The sequence below is a fragment of the Andrographis paniculata genome, unplaced genomic scaffold (genome assembly GCF_009805555.1).
Source record: "Andrographis paniculata isolate CXL003 unplaced genomic scaffold, ASM980555v1 Contig49END, whole genome shotgun sequence".
NCBI classification, from domain to species: Eukaryota; Viridiplantae; Streptophyta; class Magnoliopsida; order Lamiales; family Acanthaceae; genus Andrographis; species Andrographis paniculata.
In genome coordinates, this window is record NW_026137583.1 from 4,176,486 (window position 1) to 4,200,871 (window position 24,386).

Below are 24,386 nucleotides of genomic sequence, written 5' to 3' on the forward strand. Positions count from 1 at the left end.
TTTGAGGTTCTTAGAATCGATTCATTTATTGTCCATGGAACCACCAATTTATTGCTTAATAATTTCCATCAAGAACCTCTTTTTTGGCTTCAAATTGTTAATGATTTTATGAAATGACAGCTAGTTTTTCTGAATCTCTTTTGTAATGAAGAAATTCTGCCAAACAAGAAAAGATAAATAGTCAATTTCTGCTCGCCAGAATAAATTTTGAGGGGAAAGAAATTGTGGGCTAAGCCTAATCTTGCCGAGTCGTCGCTGTCATTACTGCACATAGGAATTCACTCCGTCCTTGCGACTGATTGTTAATTGGAATTTCCGCCATGCCATGGGAGCTCTAGCTGTTGTTGATTTCGTCTTCTTCCAGTAGCAGGAGTCGGGTGGTACCGACTGTTTCGTGGTCGTGAGTTGAGGAGAAGAATGTCGGTCAGAATGAAAATTGGTTCGTCGTTTCCATCTGCTTCCGCGCCTCCTTCTTCTTCGCCTTTTCGCCCTAAGGTAAATTTGAAGGTGCGTGTTCTCTTCTCTGTGATTTTTTTCGTTGTTTGATCACGAATTGATGCTCGTTTGGCTAGATTGTGCTCTTGCGATTATCGAATTCTGGTGTGGCGATCGATTGGGTTTTTGGTTTCTGCTTTCGAATTCAGTAGTTCAAATGCGAGTAGCTTAGGGTATGGAATGAATTTCTTCTTCGACTATGAAGAAAATTGATTATAGTGTTGTGAAGCAGCTTCTGATGCATTTGTTGAAATCAAGTTTCATCAAAATGGGGAAATGTAAACATGTGAAGAACAGATTAGGTTAAGACCTGAGATTAGTTCACTCGTTACACAATTATAAGAACTACGTTGAACATTAGTTAAGACTGCTGTGAAGGTTTTCGACACCATTACTTGTCTTATGTTGTTGATGGATGCAGAGTCTTCTTGTTTGATGCATTTGTTTGTATACGACTGTTTCGATAAAATTTGAAGAGTCACTTTTAGCTGTGGAAATCGGTAGTTGTTGGTATATAAGAACAAGGATATATTTTAGGATGGCTTATGAATAAACAGAATTTGGTGTAGAAGATGTTAGGATACCATATTTCTTCGATTATCTCGATCATTTGACAGGTTATGTGCTTCTTCGATTCACTTATTCATAGCTTGTTTCTTCCAAGTTGTTCACACACTTTACATCTTTTTTGTGTGAGTATGGAATCGCACACGATTTTCAGAAACTTCTATGTTATTTTTAATCAGTTGATCTCAAAGGTGTCCTGGCTCGGCATTTCAGAACACTCTAGAAATACGACAGGTAGCTCTTTTAAGACTCGCAAATGATTTTGTTTATATAAGTTTCTTTTGCAAGAAGTTATTTTTGTGCTGAACCTATCCTTGATCTTATTTTGGTTATTTTGTCCTCGCACAAGCTGTTAAATCATTCCAGCTCAAACACAGAAAACGTATGGTAAATGAAAGGCTATCGAGAAAGCAAGGCATCCTCTTTGCAACCTTGGGGGATCAGGATTTGCGACAGAACATTGAACCTGAAGAGTCCGAGGAGCAAGAACTGCAAGACTCTTCCGAAGATGCTACCCCCACTGCAGTTTCCGACAATTCTATCGAAGTAGCTCAAGGGAAACCGGGATTTATTTCATTTTATGGACATTCCAAGAAAATAGAAGATCAGATTCTTGTGCCTGTCCCCAAAAAGAATAAATATTACGTAGTGTGGTTCGTTGGTCCAACTATCCTCGTCTCATCTTTCGTGTTTCCTTCACTTTATTTGCGCAGGATACTCTCTACGATATTTGAAGACTCTTTACTAACCGGTAGGAGTAAACTTGGAAGATGATTCTACGTTAGTGAATCACCATTGTTTATGGTATTTAAAGAAGCTTGTTCTTTTTGCAGACTTTCTTATACTGTTCTTCACCGAAGCCCTTTTCTACTGTGGAGTTGCTGTGTTTCTTTTCTTAATAGACCGTCGGCAGAGGCCCATGAGGCAGGCAACTGCAGGGACAGTCCCAAACCTTGCCCCTCGCTTGGGCGATCGGATATCCTCTGGTGCTATTTTACTGCTCAGTCTTATAATCCCGACAGTGACAATGGGTTTTGTCTGGCCGTGGACAGGCCCTGCAGCTTCTGCCACTTTGGCACCTTATCTAGTTGGGATTGTCGTCCAATTTGCCTTTGAGCAGTTCGCAAGACGCATTCGCTCTCCTTCCTTAGCAGCCATACCTATAATCTTCCAAGTAAGTAGTCGATATTAAATTGCTAGACGTGTTCAGCTAATAGGCGTATTGCATCACTGAAAGCATTCCAAATTTCCAGCCTACTTGTTTCATATGTTTACTAGATTTGGGCTTTGGTCCACGTTCCTCTTTTTCCCCGAAATCAACCTTAACTCTTTGCGCTGCTAAATCTTTAAGTGGATGGAATGGCTAACTGTGCAATGTTAGTGAATTCGTGAGCTAAAGATTTTCTTGTACTTCGATATGTTAGACAAAGTTTCAATATCTTTAATCTTTCAATGATCGAGACTGAGTCGGGGCCCTTGACCTGTAACCTGACTGGGTTGCAGTCTTCTTTTCTTGATCCGAAACTCGGTTATTTGGTCATGAGACTGTTAAACAGAATGACTCTCGGGTAAACCTGAACCCATTTCCATCATAGACACCTGAATTCGTTTGTGTATTGTTAGTTGTTACAGCGGAACAGTGTATTAAGTATTTTCCATTATTTGGCATTTGTTTGGACCATGGTTGGAAATAGTAAAACTTTGAATTGAAATATAACTTTAATGTGATATTTATAAATAGATGTTCGGTGTAGTGTTTTGAATAGAATGTAATGTTTTAAATAAACAGATAAGTGCTTGATGTTTGACAAGGGAATCAATGTGTCTAATTTGTTCTCGTTTTGTACAATGTAAAGGTTTACAGGTTGCACCAACTGAACCGAGCCGCACAACTGGTGACGGCTCTCTCTTTTACCATAAGAGGAGCTGAGATGACTTCACACAACATGGCTATAAATGGATCGCTCACAACACTTCTGAATGTTCTTCAGTTTCTTGGCATCGTTTGCGTATGGTCGCTTTCAAGTTTCATCATGAGGTATTTTTCATCTGCCGGGAGTCCTGACGCCATCAGGTAAACAACCTTCATTCATTCATCTCTCTGTTGCCATTTTTGGGACATGATTGCTACGGTAGTCTGTGCTCAGTTATAGTTCAGTTAGGCACACGGACACAACCTTTCATAATTTTCTAGTAAGTGTTCGAAAATCGGATTGGATTAGTGTAGAAGAATCCGTTTTCCTGGGTTCAGCATGGGTAAAAAGATTCCAATGGTCGCCAGTTATTTGAATAGTAGTCGTCTATGATTCGTTTTCGAATTGATTTTAAAACATTCTTGGATCAAAACGTTTTTGCTTGGATGCTGTTTTGTAGTTGGCGATGATAAAAGTTAGAATTAACATAAATCTTTGATGCATGTAAATATGTATTCGATGCAAGATATATGTAAATATGTATTCGATGGAATGTTTTAAATGAAAATGTTAATGTTTTACATTAAAATAAGCATTCAATCATATAATTGTTTGAGAGATTGTGTGATTATGTCTTGTTTTGTTTGTCTTAGTTATGTTGTGATATGTTTTGGAAGTGTTTTGGAGTTCTGAGAATAATAAAAATTAAGTAGAGTCGGACTAAGTAGCCAAAAATATGCACACAAAAACCAATTGGGATTGGGATCTTCTCTCTATTCCATTCCAATTGCCATGTTTATGTACCTCCAAAGAATTCCTATTATCATCACCCCTCCTGCACCAAAACATTTGACAACATTTAGATAGACGTTTCTGGAAATTTGAAGTTTTAAGTATCTATGTTGATGTTCAGTTAGACGAAATAGATAGTTGATATGATGCTTTTGTTTGTTTTTTTGAAAGAATTACTATCCATAAATAGTGCCAAAATTTCCAAAAGTGTAAGTAAACAGAAACTTGTGGAATCACCAAATAGTGTCAAAACTTTCAAAAGTAATTAGGTAGTCAGAAACTTGTGGAAGAATCAAATAGTGTAAAATACTCCAAAATAAACAAGAACGAAAACAAAGTGGTCCCAATTGAAAAGGGCCATACCTGTAAGTGATGCAGCTTCGTTTCTTGTTTGTGAAGAAGAAGATGCATCAGAGGAGACTGTAAATCATCAAGAATCCATTAGAATGAACCAACCAACCAAATCTACTTAGGATAGATCAAGAAATCTCCATTGTTATCTTACCTGAATCACAATTAGAGGTTGAGTTCCATCTCCCACACATACACAGATCACTCATCTTGTCAAGATCATACCCACATGAACCCCCAGTGGCCTCACAGGCCCTGCAGAACATCTCTCCCCCTTGCGCCGAATACTTAACTTGAATCCCGTAATCCCATTCGTCCGCCCCTTTTACTCTCAACGGCGCAGCGCTGTACGCGCTGCTGTACCCTTGGCAGTCTAGGCTCGTAAGATTGACACTCTTGATGCTCTCATACGGCATTGCGCAGCAATCCGGAGGGCCTGTTTCATAGACCGGGCTGTCCTGTCTTGGGGGGATCACGTCCCAAGCCGGGCACCCATAGTAATCCTCACAGCCGAGGCCGGACACGTTTCTGCATGGCGTGTGCTTCCCCGGGAGCCCCTGGAAGAGCGGGGACCGGGACGAGCACGCCAGTAGCATGAAAACGGTTTCCGGGGTAGGTTTCATGTAGGGTGATCGCCATGGCTCGACTACGAATCCGTTCCCACGGTTCCCTAGTGTGATGGTGTCGCAAGTGGACATGTGAGGGTCGTGCAACACGAGGGATCCGTAGGCGTAGTCTATGTCGAGGACGCGATACGATCCGGAGGTGATGTGGAGCATCAAGACGTCGTTGATGCAGAACAAGAGCTCCCGGAAGCCTTGGTGGCCGCATCCCGGTTTGAGGGCGAAGGGGTAGTCGATTGTTAGGTTCCCGCAGAACGAACGGCACGCGTTCGTGTGGCCGTAGCCGTGTACTAACAGGACCATTGTAGTGAAAGAGAAGAACAGAGTGGGCATGTAATGGGAAGCCATGGCTGAAGTTAGAGATTCTTGGGAACAAAATGAGGGTTCTGGAAGAAAGAATGAATCAAAGGGTAGGAGGAAGATAAAGAGTATAGGAAGAAGAGATATACTTTACTTGGGAGGTAGTAGAAATTGTAAGTGTTTAATGTTTTGTTTGGGGAATTTCTTTGAAGGGGTTCTTTTTTTTTTTTTTGATTGTTTGTTTATTTGGCATCTTTATTCACATGTTGTATGTTGTGTAGAAGAAGAAGAATCTTGAATGAATTGTTTAAGGGTTTTTGCACATCTTAATGGGACACAAATGTTGACAAGAAATGGCTGACCTTGCTTGCTGTTGCTTTATTTTGCTTTTGTGGGGTTTATGTTTTTTTAACAACTTCCAAAGAAAGTATGATGCCAAGAATTGCTTCATGTTTAAGTAGAAAACAACATTGGGTTTAAAATTGGATTCTTAGTCCTCATAATAGATACTAATAATGGATGGATTGGACTACTTCTTCATGTAATAATAATTTTACAAAATTCAATAATAATAATAAAAAGAGTATTCCCCATCTGCAAACTATTATGCTCCATCAAAAGTACATTTACTTTTACAAATATTTTTATATTTATATAATTTTTTTTATAAATATTCTTTTATTAATATTATAAAACACTAATATTTTTGCAATTCTTTTTTTAATTTATACTATATTTTTATATAATAATTCATATTAAAAATTAACCCGTAAAAAATATATAAGACGTTTAAAGATGGACAAAGGTAGTATTAAAAAGTAATTAAAAAAGTAGCTAGTAGATGATAGATTTTTTTTTTAATAATAGTCGAAAGTTGATAACAAGTGTGTTATGTTAATTGAAGCATGAAAATATCATTGTTAACCTGGTGATAAGTTTATTTGTGACTATGAATGAATGGAATCCATTAGACATATATATATACATATAGTTTTGAAAAGAATCCATTAGACATATATATATATATATATAGTTTTGAAAATCAATTAAATATTGTATGTCCTTTTTTAGGCCTGACATTAACCGGTAGTTATAATTTAATGCTCATTTATAGTTGCAACCATTGAACTGTGTGTGACTGCAAAATTCAGAGCATTAAAAAAAATTTGCACTAAAATGTTCGTTCACCTACCGTTTTTCATAAATATTTTGACTATTCAATTTGTCACTTTTTGTCATTTCTGACAATTGATGGGATGAGACAAAATTGAAACTGCTCTTCGTATTTTACATATATCTAAAAAAAAAAACAATTTTTTATTAACAAGGTATATCACATCAAAATTTTATGGAAACCAAATTCGATTTTTAATTCCCAAAAACAAAAAACAAAGTGAACGACCACCGAAAACAGAAATATACTAATAAAGCATACCACAATGTGTTATTAATTTGAATTTAAATTCAGTGTGGTTAATAAAAATACTTTTTGCATATGGCATAAAAATAAAATAAAAAATAAGTTTATTATCTTATTTTATACACCATTTTAAATGAAAGTAAAAATAAAAATTATCCATAAAATTTAATAAAAATACTCTAATTTTTCTTATAAAACGAATCTCATTTTTATATTCCTTGATAACTAACTATAAAAATCTCACCAAATAAAAAACACAAACAAACAAAGCCAAGAAACCCCAAAATATGGATCCCAATCACCATTATGTATATATATATATATATATTATATATTCACAGATACCCATATTCATTCACGTAGCAATCTTCATCTTCTTCCAAGAAACTCATCTTCTTCGCTCTCCCCATTCTTCCCAAACTCTGCAGCTCTCAACTCCCTTCCTTCAGCAATGGATCTTCAAGAACCAGTCCCATACAACCCAATGCCAAAGCCTAAGTTTTCCGATCAAGAAATCATCGTGTGTCTTCTAAACGAGTTGGCCCATCACAGAGTCTCATTGCCCGATGAAACCCTAAAACTCAACCTCCCAACTCTCGAGATTTACGGCTACAAAGATCCCACCGATGTCTTCCAAGACTATCCCTACAATCAAGAAATCTACTTTTTGACGAAGCACAAGACCATTTTTGGGAACAGACTTGCCCGCAATTGTGGCCTCGATCTCGAGCTTTTCTGGACTAGCGATGGCAGATCCCAATCGATATGTAATCAAGCAGAAATAGGGTTTAGACAGTGCTTCTACTTCACTGAGCAGAAAGCCAATGCTGGTTATGATCTGTTTTCACTCAGAGAATATTCCCTTTCCAAGAAGTTCGAGCCTTTCGTCAGAGATGAATACAAGAACCACAGATTCTGTGTGGTGATCAAGATTAATGCTTTGGAGATTCCTAAGAAAAGTAGTAAGCTCGAAATCGATATGTATATCGATATGCTTCTTGAAGTGAATTGAAAGTGAAATGTGACCATGTATTGGTGGTGGCTTTGTAGGTTTTGTTTTGAAGGGTTTCTGGATCTTGATTTTGTTTTTCTTTTCTTTTTCTTTTTAGGGTTTTGAATTCGATTTTTGGTGGGTTTGTAGCTTTCTTGAAGGGTTTCTGGATCTTGGGTTGGATCGATCTTGATTTTTTTCCTTTTTTTTTAGGGTTTTGAATTCGAATTTTGGTGTATGTTCTTGTTAGGTTCGTTGAAACTGATCAGTATATCGTTGTATGGTTTTTACATTTTCTTTTTTTTTGGATTGAAGAATTGTTTCTGAACTTGACTTGTTTTGGTATTCAATTTTCTGTGTGGATTGTTCATGATTTAAATCTTTTGACAGTTGTGAAATGTTCCTTTGAAGTTAATTTGGATTTGGTATCTAAAAACTATTTATTAATTTTTATTTAAAATCAGAAAATTAGATTTATTCACACAACCATTTATTCAAAATATTACTAACCCCACCACCATCTATTTAAATTATTTTAATTCATAATTTTATCATTCACGCACCCATCCAGACTTAAAATAAATAAATAAATAGACTCTATATGATTTAATTGCAAATTTTAACCCTAAGTTACTAATAGTTATACTATTTCATAATATACTAGCAAAAATAAATGCGATTCATAGAACAAAATTGAGCCCATATATAATTGAAATTGGTCACTCAAAAATATAAATCTTAGAAGCATCATACTCTTTTGGATGCTTTGACTTTAAGTACGTTTATGTTATATATACTATGTAATTTGGATCATAATTCTTCTTTTTTTCAAATGTTTTTTTTTTTCTTTTAAAATTCTACTATATAGAAAATAAAAAGAAAATTGCATTTGTAAATAAAGAAAAATTATTAAATAATAATAATAATATTTAATTTAAAAATAATATATATTTCTTCCATTTCAAAAAAATGAACTTATTTGTATTGAATATAAAATTTAAATAATACTACTATTATATTAGTATTTCATAGAAAATATAGATAAATATTTATATTTTACTACCCTCTGTGGTATCCATTTGTTTTTTTTTTTTTTATAAGTATTATATTTGAATTTAAAGTAGAAATAATTAAAATAATTATTGTTTGATATAAATAAAAAAAAAGGAATTTAAAATTCTTTTTATCCTCACAAAAAGCATACCAGTCATCTTCCCCACTGAGTCTTCTTCTTCTTCCAAGAACTGAAACCGTAACTCATTTTTCTTCTTCAATTCAAATCACTGATTCAGATTCCCACTTCCATTCCAGTAATGGCAAAACCACCTCGATTATCCGAACAAGAAATCATCCTCTGCCTCTTCAACAACCTCCGCAAAACCAGAGTTTCCCTCCCCGCCGCCCTCCAACGCCAACTCCAACTTGTCGACATCTATGGCGACCACGACCCGCCGGAGCTCTTCCGCCGCCACGCCGACCCCCCCGACGCCCCCGAAATCTACTGCTTAGCCAACACCTACAAACTCCTCCACAAATTCAAACGCCGCTGCGGCTCCGGCCAATGGCAACACCATAAGTACGAAAACACCACCACCGTATACAACAACAAAGGCCTCCAGATCGGCGCCGGAATGCGCTTCTTATACTACTCGCCGGAGCCAGACTCCGGCAGCCTGCAATACTCCCTTAGAGAATACACCCTCGCCGAGAAACTCCTCTCCCACGTCGACTACGAATTCCGATACTACACACTCTGCATCGTCTTCAAAGTCCCTGTCCTCGTCGGTGACGTCGACGATCTTCCATCGAAGCCGAACCGCCGCTTCGACGTCGATAACTACCTCGATCAGATTATCCGATCGCGCCAAATCCCTACCATTCCATCGGAATCTTCCGCCGCCGCCGCGGTCAGCGACGCCGCACACGGCCTGAGTTTCCGACTCTCCGATCAGGAAATCATACTCTATCTTCTTAACAAGAGGTGTCGAAGGAGACTCGAATTGCCTGCGAAATTCGATTTCAATCTTTCTATCTTCGACGTATTCGCCGACGAAACTCCATTGACGATCTTCGACGACAGCTATCCGTACAACAAGGAGATCTACTTTCTCGCCGTCGACCGCCATTGGCGCGATCCGTGTTTACGCAGATGCGGAGATGGATTTTGGAAAAGCTACGGATTAGAACAAACGATCTACGACGGCAGAGAAAATGAGATAGGGAAGAGGAAATGTTTCTACTACCTGTACCAGAAAGAGGATCCGATTCCTGGTTATCTTCTGTTCACTGTAAGAGTTTATAGCCTCGCGGAGAGGTTCATGAACATTATTAGGGAAGATATCTATGCGAATGTTGAGTTCTGTGCGGTGGTTAAGGTGACTTCCTCTTTGACGCCGATTGCGATGAAGGAGAGCAGCGTCGCCGTCGTGAAGTCGTATTTGAAGAAGATTGTGAGAGCGAATGCTAAGGAGGCTCGGGCGGCCGGCAGTTCTGCTTCTAGCTAGAGATTTACATGTACAGGGTTAGGGTTAGGGTTAGGTTGCAGTGCGACGAAGACGATGATGATGATTGTTGTAAGGTTTGATTGGATTTGTCTTGAAAGGATTATGGCTTTTGTGTTCCTATTATTGATCTTCGATCTGTTTATTATGTTTTTAAATTTGATTTCGCACTATTTACAAATAAATATTCCGTGTTACATTTTTATAGGTTTTAAAAAAAGTAATACTCTTTCTTTATTGTCATTTTCTTTATTTGTCCCACAAAATAAAATTATTATTTTTTAATTTAATAATTATATTTACATATCTAACTTAATAAATGCCTTTTCAACTAATACTATTATTAAAAAAATTTAAAAATAACCTTTCTACGGCCTTTTCAACTAATACTAATATTAAAAAAATTTAAAAATAACCTTTCTACGGCCAGAGGAAGGAGTATTACATTAAAAAGATATACTATATGGTCTATTCAAAATATTGCACTCATAATTCTTGTGAAATAAATTTGAAAACCAATGGCCCTTGTTACATGTATTGATATGTTGTAATATACAGCCATCGCCTTAAATAATGACTAAAACCACAATTGTTCTTAAATTAATTCAGAAAAAAAAAAAAAAAAAAAAAAAAAAAAAAAAAAAGAGGAAGAAGAGAAGCTGTAATAGCAACAACCTAGTGTGCATCAAAATTTTGATGTCCGGCGAGCTGAGGAGTCGGGGCAAAGCGCAATTTTTTCGTGCGACTCTCAGAGCTTTCCATCATCTGTTGAGGGGGCGAGCTTGATCTCGTTCATGGGACTGTTGTACATGTCACTCATGAGTTCTCAATTCCTGTTGTTTTTATGCAGTAAGTAGCCGTAGGATTCGATTATATAGAAGCTTCGAAGATATAGTCGAAAAGAAAATGCAAAATAATGTGACAGACTTACCATTGGCATGCCTTGTTGAAGTGCTTTGCTGCGGCTTAACAATAATCGTTTTGGCAGATGCCGCTGTAAAGGATTCAGCAAGTGTGAAATAAGATGAACATGATCTGCATAGCATTATAGTCTATAGAGTATTTGTTGTCATAACCACGATTATCTATGAAATAGAAGATCGAGGATTGATTGTAAGGGGTAATACTTCACCATTCAATCTAATTAGCGGAACTATAAAACCATATCTTTCCGACAAAGAAAACTAAAGACCAAGCCTAGTCGATTGAGAATATATGAGCAGAATAAATCAGAAATCAATATCTTGCAATAAATTTTGATGGTATCTCTATCACATGAGCTGCTATATTATTACCTTTGAATTTCCTTTTCTTGTTTGCTCTTCTCCTTTTCCTATCCTCCTTTGTTAGTTCCGTTTCGTCTTTAATGTCACCTTTACCAGAGAACACTTCCTCAGGAGCAAGCATAGCTGCATCAGATACAGCCAGTGGCGCAACCTGAAAATTTTGGATAACTTAATGCTTGAATAGGTGAGTGTATTTGGTGTCGCAATAAACAGTTGACAAGCAAATCACTCACCTCTTCCATTGCTAGGGCTGGGAGATTTGCTTGTATAGACATATCCTCAATAATCTGTTTATAATCATTAATGTTAAAAAATATCGATTAAGCAGTTTGAAAAGTGAAACACATCCAGGCATACAAAAACATTACCGGTTTCGGAGCAAAGTGGAAATGAGATAGGGCATCCAGCTTTACACACAGTTTCTTGAACAGCAAAGTTGCCTGACAATAAAAAGGGAAGTATGGCATTAAGACTTACGGCTGCTAAATTTATTCGAAGATAACCTGACATAGATAGATACATATACAAAAAAAAGCTGTCACGAGGAAGGTTTTAAAAAAGTGAAAGAAAATATAGCAATATGACTTCAAAATCTTGCACTGTCCGCATAAAAAAGACGTTATAAGTATCAAGTCAAGTACATACTTCTTTCTTTTGTTCATCGGAGAAAGACAATGCTGTTGAGACGAGACCAGTCTTCTGAGCATACTCATCCTGCACCAAATATGAGAGACTAATTAGTATCTACGAAAAACAGATGAGAGAAAGTGGCTTCCACAGTTCATATATCCACATGAACAAATTACCGAACTTTGCATTTGAGAACACGTACCTCATAAATTTCAGCGAGGCCCTTCTTGCTCTTATTTTCATCCTGAAGAATTTTGTAATTTGGCTTGGTTAGAACAAAACTTATCAGAGAAGAAGCCATACAATTTTAGAGTTTAATTACTTACCAATTCCTTTCTCTCTGTTGGAGCCTTGGTCAATAATGTAGGTTTCTTCTCAACATCGTCAAATTGACCCTACATATTATAACAAGAACAGTAATTATTCATTCTGAGACCAGCGGTCACAAAAATTATAGTGTCTCATGAAATACAATTTCAATCTTACAACTTCAGTTACAGGAAAAACAAAAGTTTACAGTGTCTAAAATAGATAGCGTATTGAACACAAAATAGATCAAACACCTCACAAAATACGCAGTCATCATGAAGGGAAAAACATAAGAAGAGACATCATAAAAACACAACCTTCATACCGGTCAGCCTCCCTCTTGCCAGGGAGAATATGGATAATGAAATATCGTATGCACACTCAAACCCAGACATAAAACCACTAATTTATTTCTTAAACAGTCGCGGTAAGAGAAGGGAAATAGTTTAAGCCAGTATGTGAGATAGGTATGTTATTGTTGTTCCTTGATTTAATTGACATATCCATTTGCCGAACATCTGCCGCTAACAGGTAAAATCTTGTATATATTGTACTGGAGCAGCATATCAATTAATCTATGTAACCATTTAACCAAACAAAGTGCCTTTATCAGTGGGTCTGTCGAAGATTAGGCAGGTAATATATTGGGCAAATAACATTGTGATGATTCAATCACCACCTCTGCAAATACTGTAATCACACACACACACACACACAAACGATATATGCAACATGCATTGATTCTAAGCTACACGGAAGAAGAAAAAGCAATTTCAGATTATGATAAAAGATGAAATTTACAATCCTACATAAATATTAATATTATGATACCTCAATAATACGTTTTTGAATTAACTCTTCAAGTGATGCTGTGACCTCCTCTGTGATTACCGGAGCAGGCCTCACATTGTGCTCAAAGTCTAGATCAACTTCCAAAGCACTATTTTTCGGCCGTTTTGCAGCAGTGACCTAACATTATAGAAAATATATATATATATATATATATCCTCATGTGAAACAATAAGACCATAAGCATAGGTGATTGGGAAGCAAAACATAAAATCTTGCAAAATTACCTCGCCCTGCATAGTCCATGCCTTCGGCTCCAAATTGGCTTTCTCCATTTCCTCTATCTCGGTGCGGAGTATTTCTAGTTCCTTTTCATGTGTAGAAAGGTCTTGCTTCTTCTGTGTAATATTACAACAACAGGAAAAGGAAAAACAACGATTAATAATACAAGGACAGGGAAACATAATATTGAACGACTGCATACTTCCCGGCTCTAATCCTACACACAATAATGGAGCAATCTCATGTAAGATTATGCAAGAACATAGGTAACCTGATTGCTATTATGGCCATTGGGATAGGCTTCCATGTCATCCGATCCACCAAAAGTTTTAGACTGTTTCCTCTTGTCAGTTTTTTTACCACCAAAAAAGTCCTCGTACCTAAATCCAAAAAACAAAAACAGGGGATGCATATGATCATCATTCCCAGCCAAGAAACAAACATACACAGGGATGGCATCTCAATACCATGCTCCGGATACTCAGATGCAACAAAAAGAATTAAAACAAGTGTACACAGACGGACCTTGCATTTTCCATCTCATTCCTTTCTTCTACATCTGCATCATCATCCATTAGCCCTAGCTGTCACCAACATCAATTAATTATTAAACTTTCTCTATCCCATATTTTAAATATCTAGGCATGTTCTTAGGGTTAGAAGCCATACCTCATCTTCTTCATCCTCATCCTCCTCTTCGTCGTCCTCATCTTCATCTGTGCCATCCTCATCCTCATCCTCAGTTGCTCTATTCCTTTTATGCTTCTTGTCTTTCTTCAGGCCATACTCTCTTGCCTCATCTTCCAACAAGTACTCCTCCAGCTCCTTAATTTTCAGGAACTTATCCTCCACACCGTTCACGTTTTCGTTGTTATCCTCCATCTCTACATCCTCTTCGCCCCGCCCCTCCTCCTCTTCATCTTCATCTTCATCATCATCATCATCATCATCTTCTTCTTCTTCTTCTTCTTCTTCTGGTATACCCTCCTTCTCATCGTCATCGTCGTCATCACTAATCCCTTCGCTTTCACTTTCTACGCCCTCATTATCTTTCCTTTCTCCATTACCGTGCACATCCTTTTCCTTCCCGCGAACTCCACCCAAATTAAATTGCCTCTGAATCTCTTCCGGATTCTTCTCAAAATTCCTGACGTGGCGGCGGAGAGTGGAGATAAGGGGCTGCGCCTGGAGATCAATCTGCTGCCATATCTGCTCCGCATCGAAACCTTCCGTCAATAGTTGATTGAATGGGCATTTGGGAGAGTAGGGTTTAAGAGCAGAGAATAAGTACTCCGAGCCAGAGCGAGCTGCCTTCGATAGCTCCGGCGATGGGGTAAGATAGAGAGGTGGTTCCGTCGACTTCAACCGTCGAAGTGCCTCCAATCCCGCATCTCTCGTCCCACCGTCGGCGTCCGATACCATGGTAGCGGTGATGGTGGCGGTGCGGTGGTGGTTCACCCGAATTAGGGCTTAGGGTTTTAGGAAGAAACAACAAAAGATACCAAATCGATAAACCAACCAGTTTGAGAACAAAATTGTTAAATAAATAAATAAATAAAATTGTTTCGTGAAAATGACTTTTCTATCCTTTCCCAATTGATGAATATCATTAAAATTTACACATATGATTAGTCTTGGAGTGTTTAAAGAAGGAAGTTTTTGACTTATTGAACATTGTTTTTATAGCTATTTAATGAGTTAAAAAGTTTGATTTTAAATTAAATTAATATTATTTATTAATATTAAGGGTTTGTTTGCACCATTTTTTTTAATATAACTTTTAATATATATTTTATTATTTTATAAAAGTCTAATATTTAATATAAAATACTATTTTTTAAAATCAATATTTAACATATTAATATTTTGTATAAATTATACAATTATCTATAACTGACGAAAAAAAATTCAAATCATTTGTTTTGTTTCTTTTTTAACTATTTGTTCATTTAATATTTTATCGGGCACGATTCTTCGTGTATATATATACTATATTATATTTTATCGTCTAAAAAGAAATAACATTTAATTTAAAATATTATTATTTTACATAATTTTTTATATCTTACTTATAAAAATATACCTTCAACCAAAACAATAAACAAACATATAAATATTGTTTTCCTTTGACAATAAAAAATTAAGTTGACAAAATGGATTGGTGAATTCTTTGATGGTTTTTACTCAAGATTTTATTATCCATCAAATTCTTTCATTGGAAAATATGAAATTAATATAATATTATATTATAATTTAATTTTACATTTGAAATAACACATTTACCTATTTATATTTATTGAACATGAGTCTAAAAACCCGAAAAAAAGGAGGTGCGTCGCCAAAAAAACAAAAACAAAAATAAGCTTCAGGACACCGAGACCAAAGTCCACTGAAAGCAAAGTCTCATAATTTATCAAACCGCTTAATGTCAGGTCTCTCCAACGGCAGAAGAAAGTTTGGCAAAATCAAATGTAATTAAATGGCATAAGACAGTAGAAGGAGATGTCCAAAATACTTAGAGGAGTGAAAAATTTAATACCTAATTTCTTAAATTTTAATGAGTGGATTTAACTCCTAGGATAAAAATACATATTACAATGGAGGAATCATCACATAAAAATACCTTATCTCTATCATTTTGTTTTATCTAGTTTATGTAGATTTTTATACTTAAATGCATTTTTAATATTTAAATCATTTATATTTCTAGCCTTTTCATATTAATTTCAATTTATTTTTATTTTAATGTATTAGATTAAGTAGTTATACCCTTGATTCCATGGGAATCATTTGATTTTTTCGTTGGCCTCGCAATTCCCAGCGGCACTTTCAGCAGTCCGAAGCTTTCCGAGGCTAAGGACCTTACCTTACGCATTTGTTGGCCTTACGGTTTAGAGCCACATGCACGTAGTCTTCGGAAGTTCGAAGTCACTCGAGGCTAAAGACTTGAGTATCAACTATTTGAAAAGCAGATCTTTTTTCTTAAGGGCCGCCTAAGTTTAGTATTCGATAACCTGAAGCCTTTTACGGCTAAGGACCGTTGGCAAGGTTTTTTGGAGTTCTTTTCGGAACCCTAAGCAAAATTCCATATAATTGCTTGATTTCAGGACACATAATACTCGAAAAAGGCTAGAGCCTCGTAAGAAAATTTGAGATCTAAAAAAATCCGGTTTCAACAATGACACACCTAGTGGGACCAAGGTCGAATGATACAATCCCGACATGGAGACCAAGAAGGCAACCGTTGAAGGCTTTAAGCCACTGGGTGAGACCGGTCCCGCTGAAGGCTTCAAACCGCCAAAGGAAGCAGGCCATCTTGCCGAAGGCTTCAAACTACTAGGTGAGGCAAGCCATCAGGAATGGGTTCCTCTCCCCGACCAAAGCCTTGTGGGTTTCCTCAAGTTCGGCGTTGAAGCCGGCCGCTGGGAGTAAGAAATATCATTCCCATTAACAGTAAGGCAAATGATAGATTTTGTGGGAAGTACCAGAGGGTATATGGTTGGAGAAAAAAAATTCATTAAAACATAAAAAAAAATAGACAACATTGGCGATGAAACGATGAGGTGAAAACAAAACATGATCCAAAAGGACATGGGCTTATTGCATACGCGCACACCCAACACTTTTAAAAAGGATATAGTTGGTCATGGGTTTACAAACACTTGAATAAGAAAGAGACGCGACCAAGAAGTAGAAATAGGGAGAGGTTTCAGGACCCGTAGGAGACCAAGGCCACCTAAAGACAAAGCCTTCCAATCCGTCAAACCGCTTCAAAGCATACTAGAATCTTCCGAAGCCAGAGCTTCTTAGTCCGCCAAGCCGCTTGCTACTAGGTCCCTGTAGCCACAAAATGGAATTTTTCAACGTCAAAAGTGGTTAAGAAACATTAAATATAAGAGTGATAGTTGGAAGTTATGTTCAAAATTACTTAAAGAGGTTGAAAATTTAGTAAGAATAACTAATCCCCTAAATTTCAGAGAGTGAATTTAACTCTTATGTTAGGAATATAAATAATATAAGATTATATATTACAAAGGAAGAATTATCACATAAAAATATGTTATTGTCATCCTTTATTTTTATCTAGATTATGTAGATTTTTATCTTTATTTCATTTCTAATAGTTCAGTCATTTACATTATTCCGCTTTATATATATATATATACATACATATGTTTCAATTTATTTTCATTTCAATGTATTAGATTAAGTAGTTAAAGCCTCAATTTTATGGGAGTCATTCGATTTCTCCGCTGGCCTCGTGATTTCTGGCTACACTCTTAGCAGTCTGAAGCCCTCTGAGGCTAAGGACCATATGCGTTTGTTGGCCTTATGGTTTAGAGCCGCAAGCACACAGTCCTTGGTAGTTTTAAGCCACTCGGGGCTAAAAACTCGAATGTCAACCATCGGATAAACAAGATATTTGCTCAAAGGCCGCATACATTCAATATTCGATAGTCTGAAGCCTCTTGCAACTAAGGACTGTAAACTTCGACCGTTGGTAAGATTTTTTGGAGTACTTTCCGAAACTCTAAGCCGACTTCCATCATTTTGTTGGCAACAATTGCTTTATTTCAAGACGCATAATATTCGAAAAAGACTTGGAGCCTCGCAAGGGGATTTGAGACCTCGAAAAATCTAATTGCAATAATATCACATTATATAATTATTCTAATTCGAAATTATTACTGTCCAAATTCTAAGCACAAAGTCCAAATCCACAAAAGAACACCCCAATATTATTCTCTTTTATGAAATCTTATTAATTTATTATTTAAATCATCACTATCCATTCATTACAATTTTCAATAGAAATATAGGAGTATTATATTTTATTACAAAATTTTACTTGAATAAAAACTCGAAAATTAATAATAATTCAAAAATTCATAATATATCAAATTGTTCCAATTTTGATATAAATAAAAACTCCTGTATTAATATTTTGAATTTGTTCCAATTTTCATAATAATTCGCAAAATTCAAAATTTTAAAAATTTAAATTTGACTCAATATAAAACTTTTAATTGAAATTTTATAGTTTGATTTAGATAATATATTTGAATTTAAAGTATTTTGTTCATTTTTTAATTTGTTTGATTTAAATTTAATTTTTTCAAAATATAATATATTTATACAAATAAAATAAAGTTCTCTTATGTTTATTGAAAATGGTGAACTTTGTGGTTAAACAACACACTCCTGCTCATGAATTCGAACCATCCTTGGGGTGTATTTATCTAGTTTTGTTTGAAAAATTTTTATTTGAATTTTTATTTAAATAATATTTTATTAAATATTTTTAAAAAATATATATATATATTTCTTAAAAAATATAGTTTTAATACTCCTTTCGGAGAAAATTATTGTTTATTCTTTATAAGTAGATTTTTTAAATATTAATATTATATTAAATTATAGGAGTAGTAAAAAAATAAAAGTATTCCTACTAGTATCTTGTGTAATATAAAAGTAATGATGTGTAATATGTTGTAAATTGAAGTGTATTTTTATGTTACGTAGATTGTATGATTATTAAATTAATGACAATTTTTCAATAAAATGAAAAAAAAGTAGTAAAATTTTGAATTTTTTAAAGGTGTATTTTTTTATTAAAATTAATTAATATATTTTTTTTAAAAAAAAAACTAAAATATTATACACATTTATTATTTTTATTATCTATGCAATTATTAGTCGTATAAAAAAATAAAAGAAAAAACAAATAATTTCAAAAGTACAAAACAACCGCACCCTAAATAACGCACTGATATCCCAGGTTACCCTCAAGATTTTTGACGATAGTACCCCTGGCCAACAACTCTTGCATTCTCATATACTCATTTCTGGTCTTGACGGAGCCTCCAACGTTCCCCCCTCTCTCTCACTCCGCCTATACATACATTCATACACATCCCACACCACCGCTCCTTCTTGTCGTTCGTTCGATCCCAAGACAAACAATGCAGACCGCCGCGATTGCTTTCTCGCCTTCCCTTTCCCTCGCTTCCACTCACCGGAAGCTCTCTGCTTTCAGCTTCAATCCCCTCTCGCACCGGCCCAAGCGTTTCAGTCATGGATCCGCTCTGGTTTCGGCCACGCCGAAGCTTTCTCCGATTGGTTGCTCGCTCAAGGACAGAGGCTGGATTTCGAACCCCAATCCCTCGATTCCCGAGCCTCAATCTGATGCGGTCGTTGTCCGAGCCACAGCGGAGAGCGCGGATGCCGCGGAGAGCCCTAAATCGAAGCCCCTTGTGGAAACGTTGGTGCTCGGATCGCTGTTCGGGCTTTGGTACCTTTTTAATATCTACTTCAATATCTACAACAAGCAGGTAGTTTATGTTGATTTATTGTTGTAAATTTGTTCTTCAAGTTTGTTTTTCTCGTGATTTGTTTGTTGTTGGTTGTTCGATGTCTGCAATTAGTATTTTTGTCGTTCATTTATTTTGTTGCTGTGAGCTTATGCGTGTGCTTCCGTTTAGCTAATATCTGTTTTTGTGAAAATGGCACTTTTGCCGTTGCAGCCATTAGCAATTATGATGCTCTGTGGAGTTTCATGTTTGAAATGGCTGTAGATTTACCTGTTGTCTAATTAATCTGTTTCATTTTGTTATATTGATATCTGTAAACTGTTTGTTTGGAAGTTGGAGGAAGATGTGAAATTGATGCCAATCTTCCTTTACGTTTTTTTATTTTTTATTTTTTATTCCCACTTGAATGGATTTATAATTAGATCTAAACGGATCAAGCAAGTCTCCTTCAACCACATTTTTTTAGTGTTGTTGCACTTAGAATCTTGATTTATCTTAATTTAACTTGCCAAATCCATTGGCAGATCTTATTTATGCCATTCTTATTATATGATTCTATTAACTACGGATTAATGAGTGATCAAGTGATGTGGCAGAAAATTTTAATAAATAGTTCAATGGAATACTTATTCGAATGTCAGATTTCAAACTGATGTATTGATTGGGTTGACATCTGTTGTTCACTTCTGTAGGTTCTCAAAGCTTTTCACTACCCAATGACGGTCACTCTTGTTCAATTTAGTTTGGGATCCGCGCTCATTGTTCTAATGTGGACCTTCAATCTCTACAAACGGCCCAAAGTCACTGGTGCCCAGGTACTCAGATGTACGCTGTATGCTCATTCAATGTTCTATTATTCGGTTTCATAATTGCCATGATGAATGCAATTGTCGTATGTGTATTGGCAGCTTGCTGCAATTCTTCCGTTGGCATTGGTGCATACTTTAGGCAACCTATTTACCAATATGAGCCTTGGGAAAGTTGCTGTTTCATTCACCCACACAATTAAAGCTATGGAGCCATTCTTTTCGGTTCTCTTCTCTGCTTTGTTTCTTGGGGAGGTAATCATCGATTTTTTTTCACAGCTTCTGATTTGTTGTAAAAGTTTGCAAATGTGGTAAATTCATTACAACTACTTGCCTTCAAATTTTTATATCAGTGTTACTGTCTTAATAAAATTTGTTACTGAATTCCAGCTGCAATTGGATAATGATCACTGTTTCGAACCTGTAAAGTTTACCTCTAGCTATTTCTTTATTCTCTCTTTTGTCTCCTCTTTGCTCAGTTCCCCTCACTCTGGGTTGTGTCTTCCCTTTTACCCATTGTTGGTGGAGTAGCTTTGGCATCAATGACTGAAGCTTCTTTCAATTGGTAAAAAATTATTCAGTTGCTGCCATTCCGAATCATTTCATAAGAAGTGTCTGTTTCGAGATTGCATCAGAGAACTTTATTGCTGTTGGTTTTACAGGGCTGGATTTCTAAGCGCTATGGCATCGAATATTACCTTCCAATCACGTAACGTCCTCAGCAAAAAGCTTATGGTCAAGAAAGAGGTATATTCTGCAAATGGTGTCTGCAAAATAAATGGAAAAATGATGAAAAAAAAAAGAGTGGGATCTATTACTATTTGTTCCGCTTTTAGTTAGCTTTCACCAATCTGTTATCATATTTTTGCAAAATCTGGTTTAGCACTGAAAGAAACGGGAGGTGCTTCACCTTCGATTCTTGTCTGCAGGAATCCCTCGACAATATTAATCTCTTCTCGATAATTACAATAATGTCTTTCTTCCTGATGGCACCTCTTGCCTTAACCATGGAAGGTGTGAAGTTTACACCATCATACCTCACTGCCGCTGTAAGTGAATTTTGAAAGAGCAAATTGCTTCTAGTATTGTTTTATTACTGTTTTTCTTAAAACGTCGTTTATTCAATTGATTCCTATGACTGATTATTTTTATCTGTATTACTGCCAGGGATTGAATGTCAAGCAGCTTTACACCAGGTCGCTTATAGCCGCTCTATGCTTCCATGCATATCAACAGGTAAGCACTCAGTTTTTCTTTTTTTTTTTTCTTGAGAACTGAAACATAATAATGAAGAGGGAATACTTATGAAGGCCTTGGTTTGGTCGGGGACCCTGCATATCTTTTATTCGATTGATTTTGAACAAACTATCTTCATGTTTGTTAATTTTAGAGAAGCATGTAGATACAGATGAACAAACAAGAAGGTACTTGTTCAAAATTAAATCAAACGAAAGGTATGAACTTATTAGTGATTAGCTATGTTATTCTGAGTTTTCGACTACTGCATGAACTAAACAAGATTAAGATGGTGGGATGGTGTATTCCTTATAGATTTTTTGTGCTTCAATTTTTCATTCATAGTTTTAGCAGTGTGATTTAGTTTTGATTTCATTAATTTTCATACCGATGAACACTTTTAACTGAATCACTTGGTGAATAAATTGAAAGAGCTCCCTCTATAAGACTAGTTTCATGTCGCCTAAACTTTGATTCAATTCATGTCTGCAGGTTTCGTACATGATACTGCAACGTGTATCTCCCGTCACCCATTCGGTTGGAAACTGCGTGAAGCGGGTGGTGGTGATTGTCACGTCGGTTCTCTTCTTCCGGACACCCGTTTCATCTACCAATGCAATAGGTACAATTGATTAATTCCTTCTGGCAACTCAAAATATAGTGTGTGCATACTAACTTGGTCCTCTCTCATTCTTGCTTTCAATTCAGGTACTGGAATAGCCCTTGCCGGAGTTTTCCTGTACTCGAGAGTGAAGGGCATTAAGCCTAAGGCAAAGACAGCCTGAAGTCGCAGCACGGTAATGAAAAATTTTGTTGTTGATTTTGTTTCTATTTCTAGACTAGAGAAAGCCAAACTGCTGCTGCCATTAACTTAATGTTGTATGGCTTTTTAGTGAGGACAACCATGGTCTGTGGGATTTGATTCTTCTATGTTTATTTATGCCTATTGGGATCTTCGAAATAATGATTGGTTTTGGTTGTTCTTCGATGGATCGTGTTTTTCATTATAGAATGGGAAGCATTTGTGTTTCTCGAATTATTACACCTTTGAGGTTTGGAAAATGGTCAAATTTTGAGTTAAAATAGTCGTTTAATGTGAAATAAATTGGTGTTGATTCGATTGTTTTGGAGCGTAAGATTAAAATCAGACCTTAGAGAAAGATACCCATTATATAGCTTCAAAATACGTCGGATTAGTCCCATGTATTTTTTAGATTCATCGATGTAAGTTTCTATGTTATTTTGGTCATCGAAGATGTGGATGTTAACTAGGGTGATTATTGTTACTGAGGTGTAGTGTTTATATACAATACCCCGTGTTGAACATGCTTTAAGAGGGAAGCAAACTAAACTTATGGAGATGCCAACACGGCCGTGTCCTTTCAACATGGCCGTGTTACCCACGTTCCTCATCACCTCGTGCAATGCGTGAGTCATCAACGACTGTATCTACTGTTTGAATTTAATTTTGAATTACATATACAAATAAAAGTTTATGAAATTTCATTTGATATCCCCAAACTCTGATTTATGATTTATTTTAAAAAATAAAAATAAAAATAAAAATTTGACCACATCCAACTAGTCAGGTTGACAACTTTTCCTTTAATTTTCCACCTGGATCTGAATCAGATCAAACTTGACTAGAGGTATTTTATAATGTATCATAAAGGTGAGTGTACATGTTAAAAAACAGTGAGTAAAAAAATGCTTTCTTTTTATATTTTTTGTTAGCATAGTAAAATATAGTAATAATTTTTTATGTCTATATGTTAATATAATACATAAGTTATTGTTTTTATATTGCATGTTCCAATAATACATAATTGGTGTTTGAAATGAATTGTTTTGTTATTGGTACATCTTTGGCAATATAATTTTGGTTCTACAGCTTAATGTGAAAATTAGGTCGACAAGGTAAACTATATGTGTTAAATGGATACAGAGGTGTGGGCTTTAAACTCATAACTTCACAGTTACAAGTTCACTCTTTGTATGGTAAAATTTTGAAGTTTGAAGGCAAAAGAAGTATACCTAGTAATATTTATATTCTATTGTCTCACGAATTTCAAGATAGAATAATAAATCTTTTAAAAGAAATTAGAGAGAGCACAAATTCAAACTCATTTCTTCTAAAGTTTATTATTCAATACTTATTTTTCTAATTAAAGTATAGTTATTATTTTTAAAAACAAAATACAAAAAAAAATATTTAGCATTGAGAAAGACTGGATGAGTAAGATCATCTCCAACCCATAACTCCATTTTTGCAGGTCTACAATATATTTCTCCATTTTTTGAGAGTTTTGCTATGGTAACTCATCTCCAACCATACCCTCTATTTTTAGAGAGTCTCTCCTCCAACCATACCTTATGTTATTTTTTAGAGTCTCTTCTCCAACCATATCTTTTTGCAAGGTTAAAAAGTATTCTCTAAATAAAATTTAATATTTTATTATTTTTATATATATATTATAAAATTTAATATTATTTTACATAATATTGTACGCATAATTTTATATTGTATTCTTAAGTTTATCTTTTATTTAATGTTATGATATTTTTTATAATTAATGTTATTTTTTATTTATAAATATTATAATATTTTAAATTTAATATAAATAATTTATAATTATTTTACCATAATCAATTAATTATAAATTTTAATAAATATAAATAAATAATTTACTATAAATATTAATTACAAAATTATAATAAAAAATAATAAAATTAAAAGTAACAAAAATAAAACAAAATAAAAATATAAAATAGAAGCTTAAAACA

At 35.3% G+C, this 24,386-nt stretch overlaps 4 protein-coding genes across 9 annotated transcripts; 2 read left to right on the forward strand and 2 right to left on the reverse strand.

Moving 5' to 3' along the window:
* Positions 1 to 17: 17 nt before the first annotated feature.
* On the forward strand, positions 18 to 3,140 carry LOC127252855 (uncharacterized). Of its 5 annotated transcripts, none has more exons than XM_051277197.1 (5): positions 18 to 507; positions 1,242 to 1,296; positions 1,412 to 1,813; positions 1,896 to 2,236; positions 2,919 to 3,140. In XM_051277197.1, the coding sequence occupies exons 1-5, from the start codon at positions 418 to 420 to the stop codon at positions 3,138 to 3,140; spliced, it is 1,110 nt and encodes a 369-aa protein (XP_051133154.1). In that variant the 5' UTR covers positions 18 to 417. The 5 variants fall into 5 exon arrangements, with proteins under 5 accessions (XP_051133154.1, XP_051133155.1, XP_051133158.1 ...); XM_051277198.1 differs by having other exon boundaries at positions 18 to 495; XM_051277202.1 differs by having other exon boundaries at positions 424 to 507; positions 1,440 to 1,813.
* Positions 3,141 to 3,680: 540 nt separating this feature from the next.
* On the reverse strand, positions 3,681 to 5,089 carry LOC127252856 (uncharacterized). The gene is made up of 3 exons (XM_051277203.1): positions 4,273 to 5,089; positions 4,131 to 4,187; positions 3,681 to 3,810 (listed from the first exon to the last, which is right to left on the reverse strand). Exons 1-3 carry the CDS (start codon positions 5,087 to 5,089, stop codon positions 3,749 to 3,751), a joined length of 936 nt encoding a protein of 311 aa, XP_051133160.1. The 3' UTR covers positions 3,681 to 3,748.
* Positions 5,090 to 10,441: 5,352 nt separating this feature from the next.
* LOC127253076 (M phase phosphoprotein 10) lies at positions 10,442 to 14,782 on the reverse strand. 2 transcript variants are annotated; one of them, XM_051277504.1, is made up of 13 exons: positions 13,919 to 14,782; positions 13,775 to 13,833; positions 13,521 to 13,629; positions 13,255 to 13,362; positions 13,010 to 13,147; positions 12,196 to 12,264; positions 12,072 to 12,113; positions 11,885 to 11,953; positions 11,608 to 11,679; positions 11,473 to 11,526; positions 11,249 to 11,390; positions 10,885 to 10,947; positions 10,442 to 10,786 (listed from the first exon to the last, which is right to left on the reverse strand). In XM_051277504.1, the coding sequence occupies exons 1-13, from the start codon at positions 14,669 to 14,671 to the stop codon at positions 10,770 to 10,772; spliced, it is 1,695 nt and encodes a 564-aa protein (XP_051133461.1). In that variant the 5' UTR covers positions 14,672 to 14,782; the 3' UTR covers positions 10,442 to 10,769. The 2 variants fall into 2 exon arrangements, with proteins under 2 accessions (XP_051133461.1, XP_051133460.1); XM_051277503.1 differs by having other exon boundaries at positions 10,445 to 10,786; positions 13,255 to 13,365; positions 13,919 to 14,781.
* Positions 14,783 to 19,095: 4,313 nt separating this feature from the next.
* Positions 19,096 to 22,590, forward strand: LOC127253077 (phosphoenolpyruvate/phosphate translocator 1, chloroplastic-like). Its single transcript, XM_051277505.1, has 9 exons — positions 19,096 to 19,581; positions 20,253 to 20,375; positions 20,469 to 20,621; positions 20,846 to 20,931; positions 21,029 to 21,113; positions 21,296 to 21,415; positions 21,534 to 21,602; positions 22,095 to 22,224; positions 22,311 to 22,590. Exons 1-9 carry the CDS (start codon positions 19,213 to 19,215, stop codon positions 22,385 to 22,387), a joined length of 1,212 nt encoding a protein of 403 aa, XP_051133462.1. The 5' UTR covers positions 19,096 to 19,212; the 3' UTR covers positions 22,388 to 22,590.
* Positions 22,591 to 24,386: the final 1,796 nt, after the last annotated feature.

Bases quoted from the DNA above. Each gene is read 5' to 3' on its own strand.
- LOC127252855 (XM_051277197.1), top strand. From the start codon at position 418: ATGTCGGTCAGAATGAAAATTGGTTCGTCGTTTCCATCTGCTTCCGCG. The intron at 508-1,241 runs GTGCGTGTTCTC...ATTTTTAATCAG, and splicing joins GCCCTAAGGTAAATTTGAAG to TTGATCTCAAAGGTGTCCTG. The intron at 1,814-1,895 runs GTAGGAGTAAAC...TTCTTTTTGCAG, and splicing joins TGAAGACTCTTTACTAACCG to ACTTTCTTATACTGTTCTTC.
- LOC127252856 (XM_051277203.1), bottom strand. From the start codon at position 5,089: ATGGCTTCCCATTACATGCCCACTCTGTTCTTCTCTTTCACTACAATG. The intron at 4,188-4,272 runs GTAAGATAACAA...GATGATTTACAG, and splicing joins AACCTCTAATTGTGATTCAG to TCTCCTCTGATGCATCTTCT. The intron at 3,811-4,130 runs GTATGGCCCTTT...GTTTTGGTGCAG, and splicing joins CGAAGCTGCATCACTTACAG to GAGGGGTGATGATAATAGGA.
- LOC127253076 (XM_051277503.1), bottom strand. From the start codon at position 14,671: ATGGTATCGGACGCCGACGGTGGGACGAGAGATGCGGGATTGGAGGCA. The intron at 13,630-13,774 runs GTCCGTCTGTGT...TTTTGGATTTAG, and splicing joins AATGAGATGGAAAATGCAAG to GTACGAGGACTTTTTTGGTG. The intron at 11,954-12,071 runs GTACGTGTTCTC...TATTTGGTGCAG, and splicing joins GCCTCGCTGAAATTTATGAG to GATGAGTATGCTCAGAAGAC.
- LOC127253077 (XM_051277505.1), top strand. From the start codon at position 19,213: ATGCAGACCGCCGCGATTGCTTTCTCGCCTTCCCTTTCCCTCGCTTCC. The intron at 19,582-20,252 runs GTAGTTTATGTT...TCACTTCTGTAG, and splicing joins TCAATATCTACAACAAGCAG to GTTCTCAAAGCTTTTCACTA. The intron at 20,622-20,845 runs GTAATCATCGAT...CTCTTTGCTCAG, and splicing joins CTGCTTTGTTTCTTGGGGAG to TTCCCCTCACTCTGGGTTGT.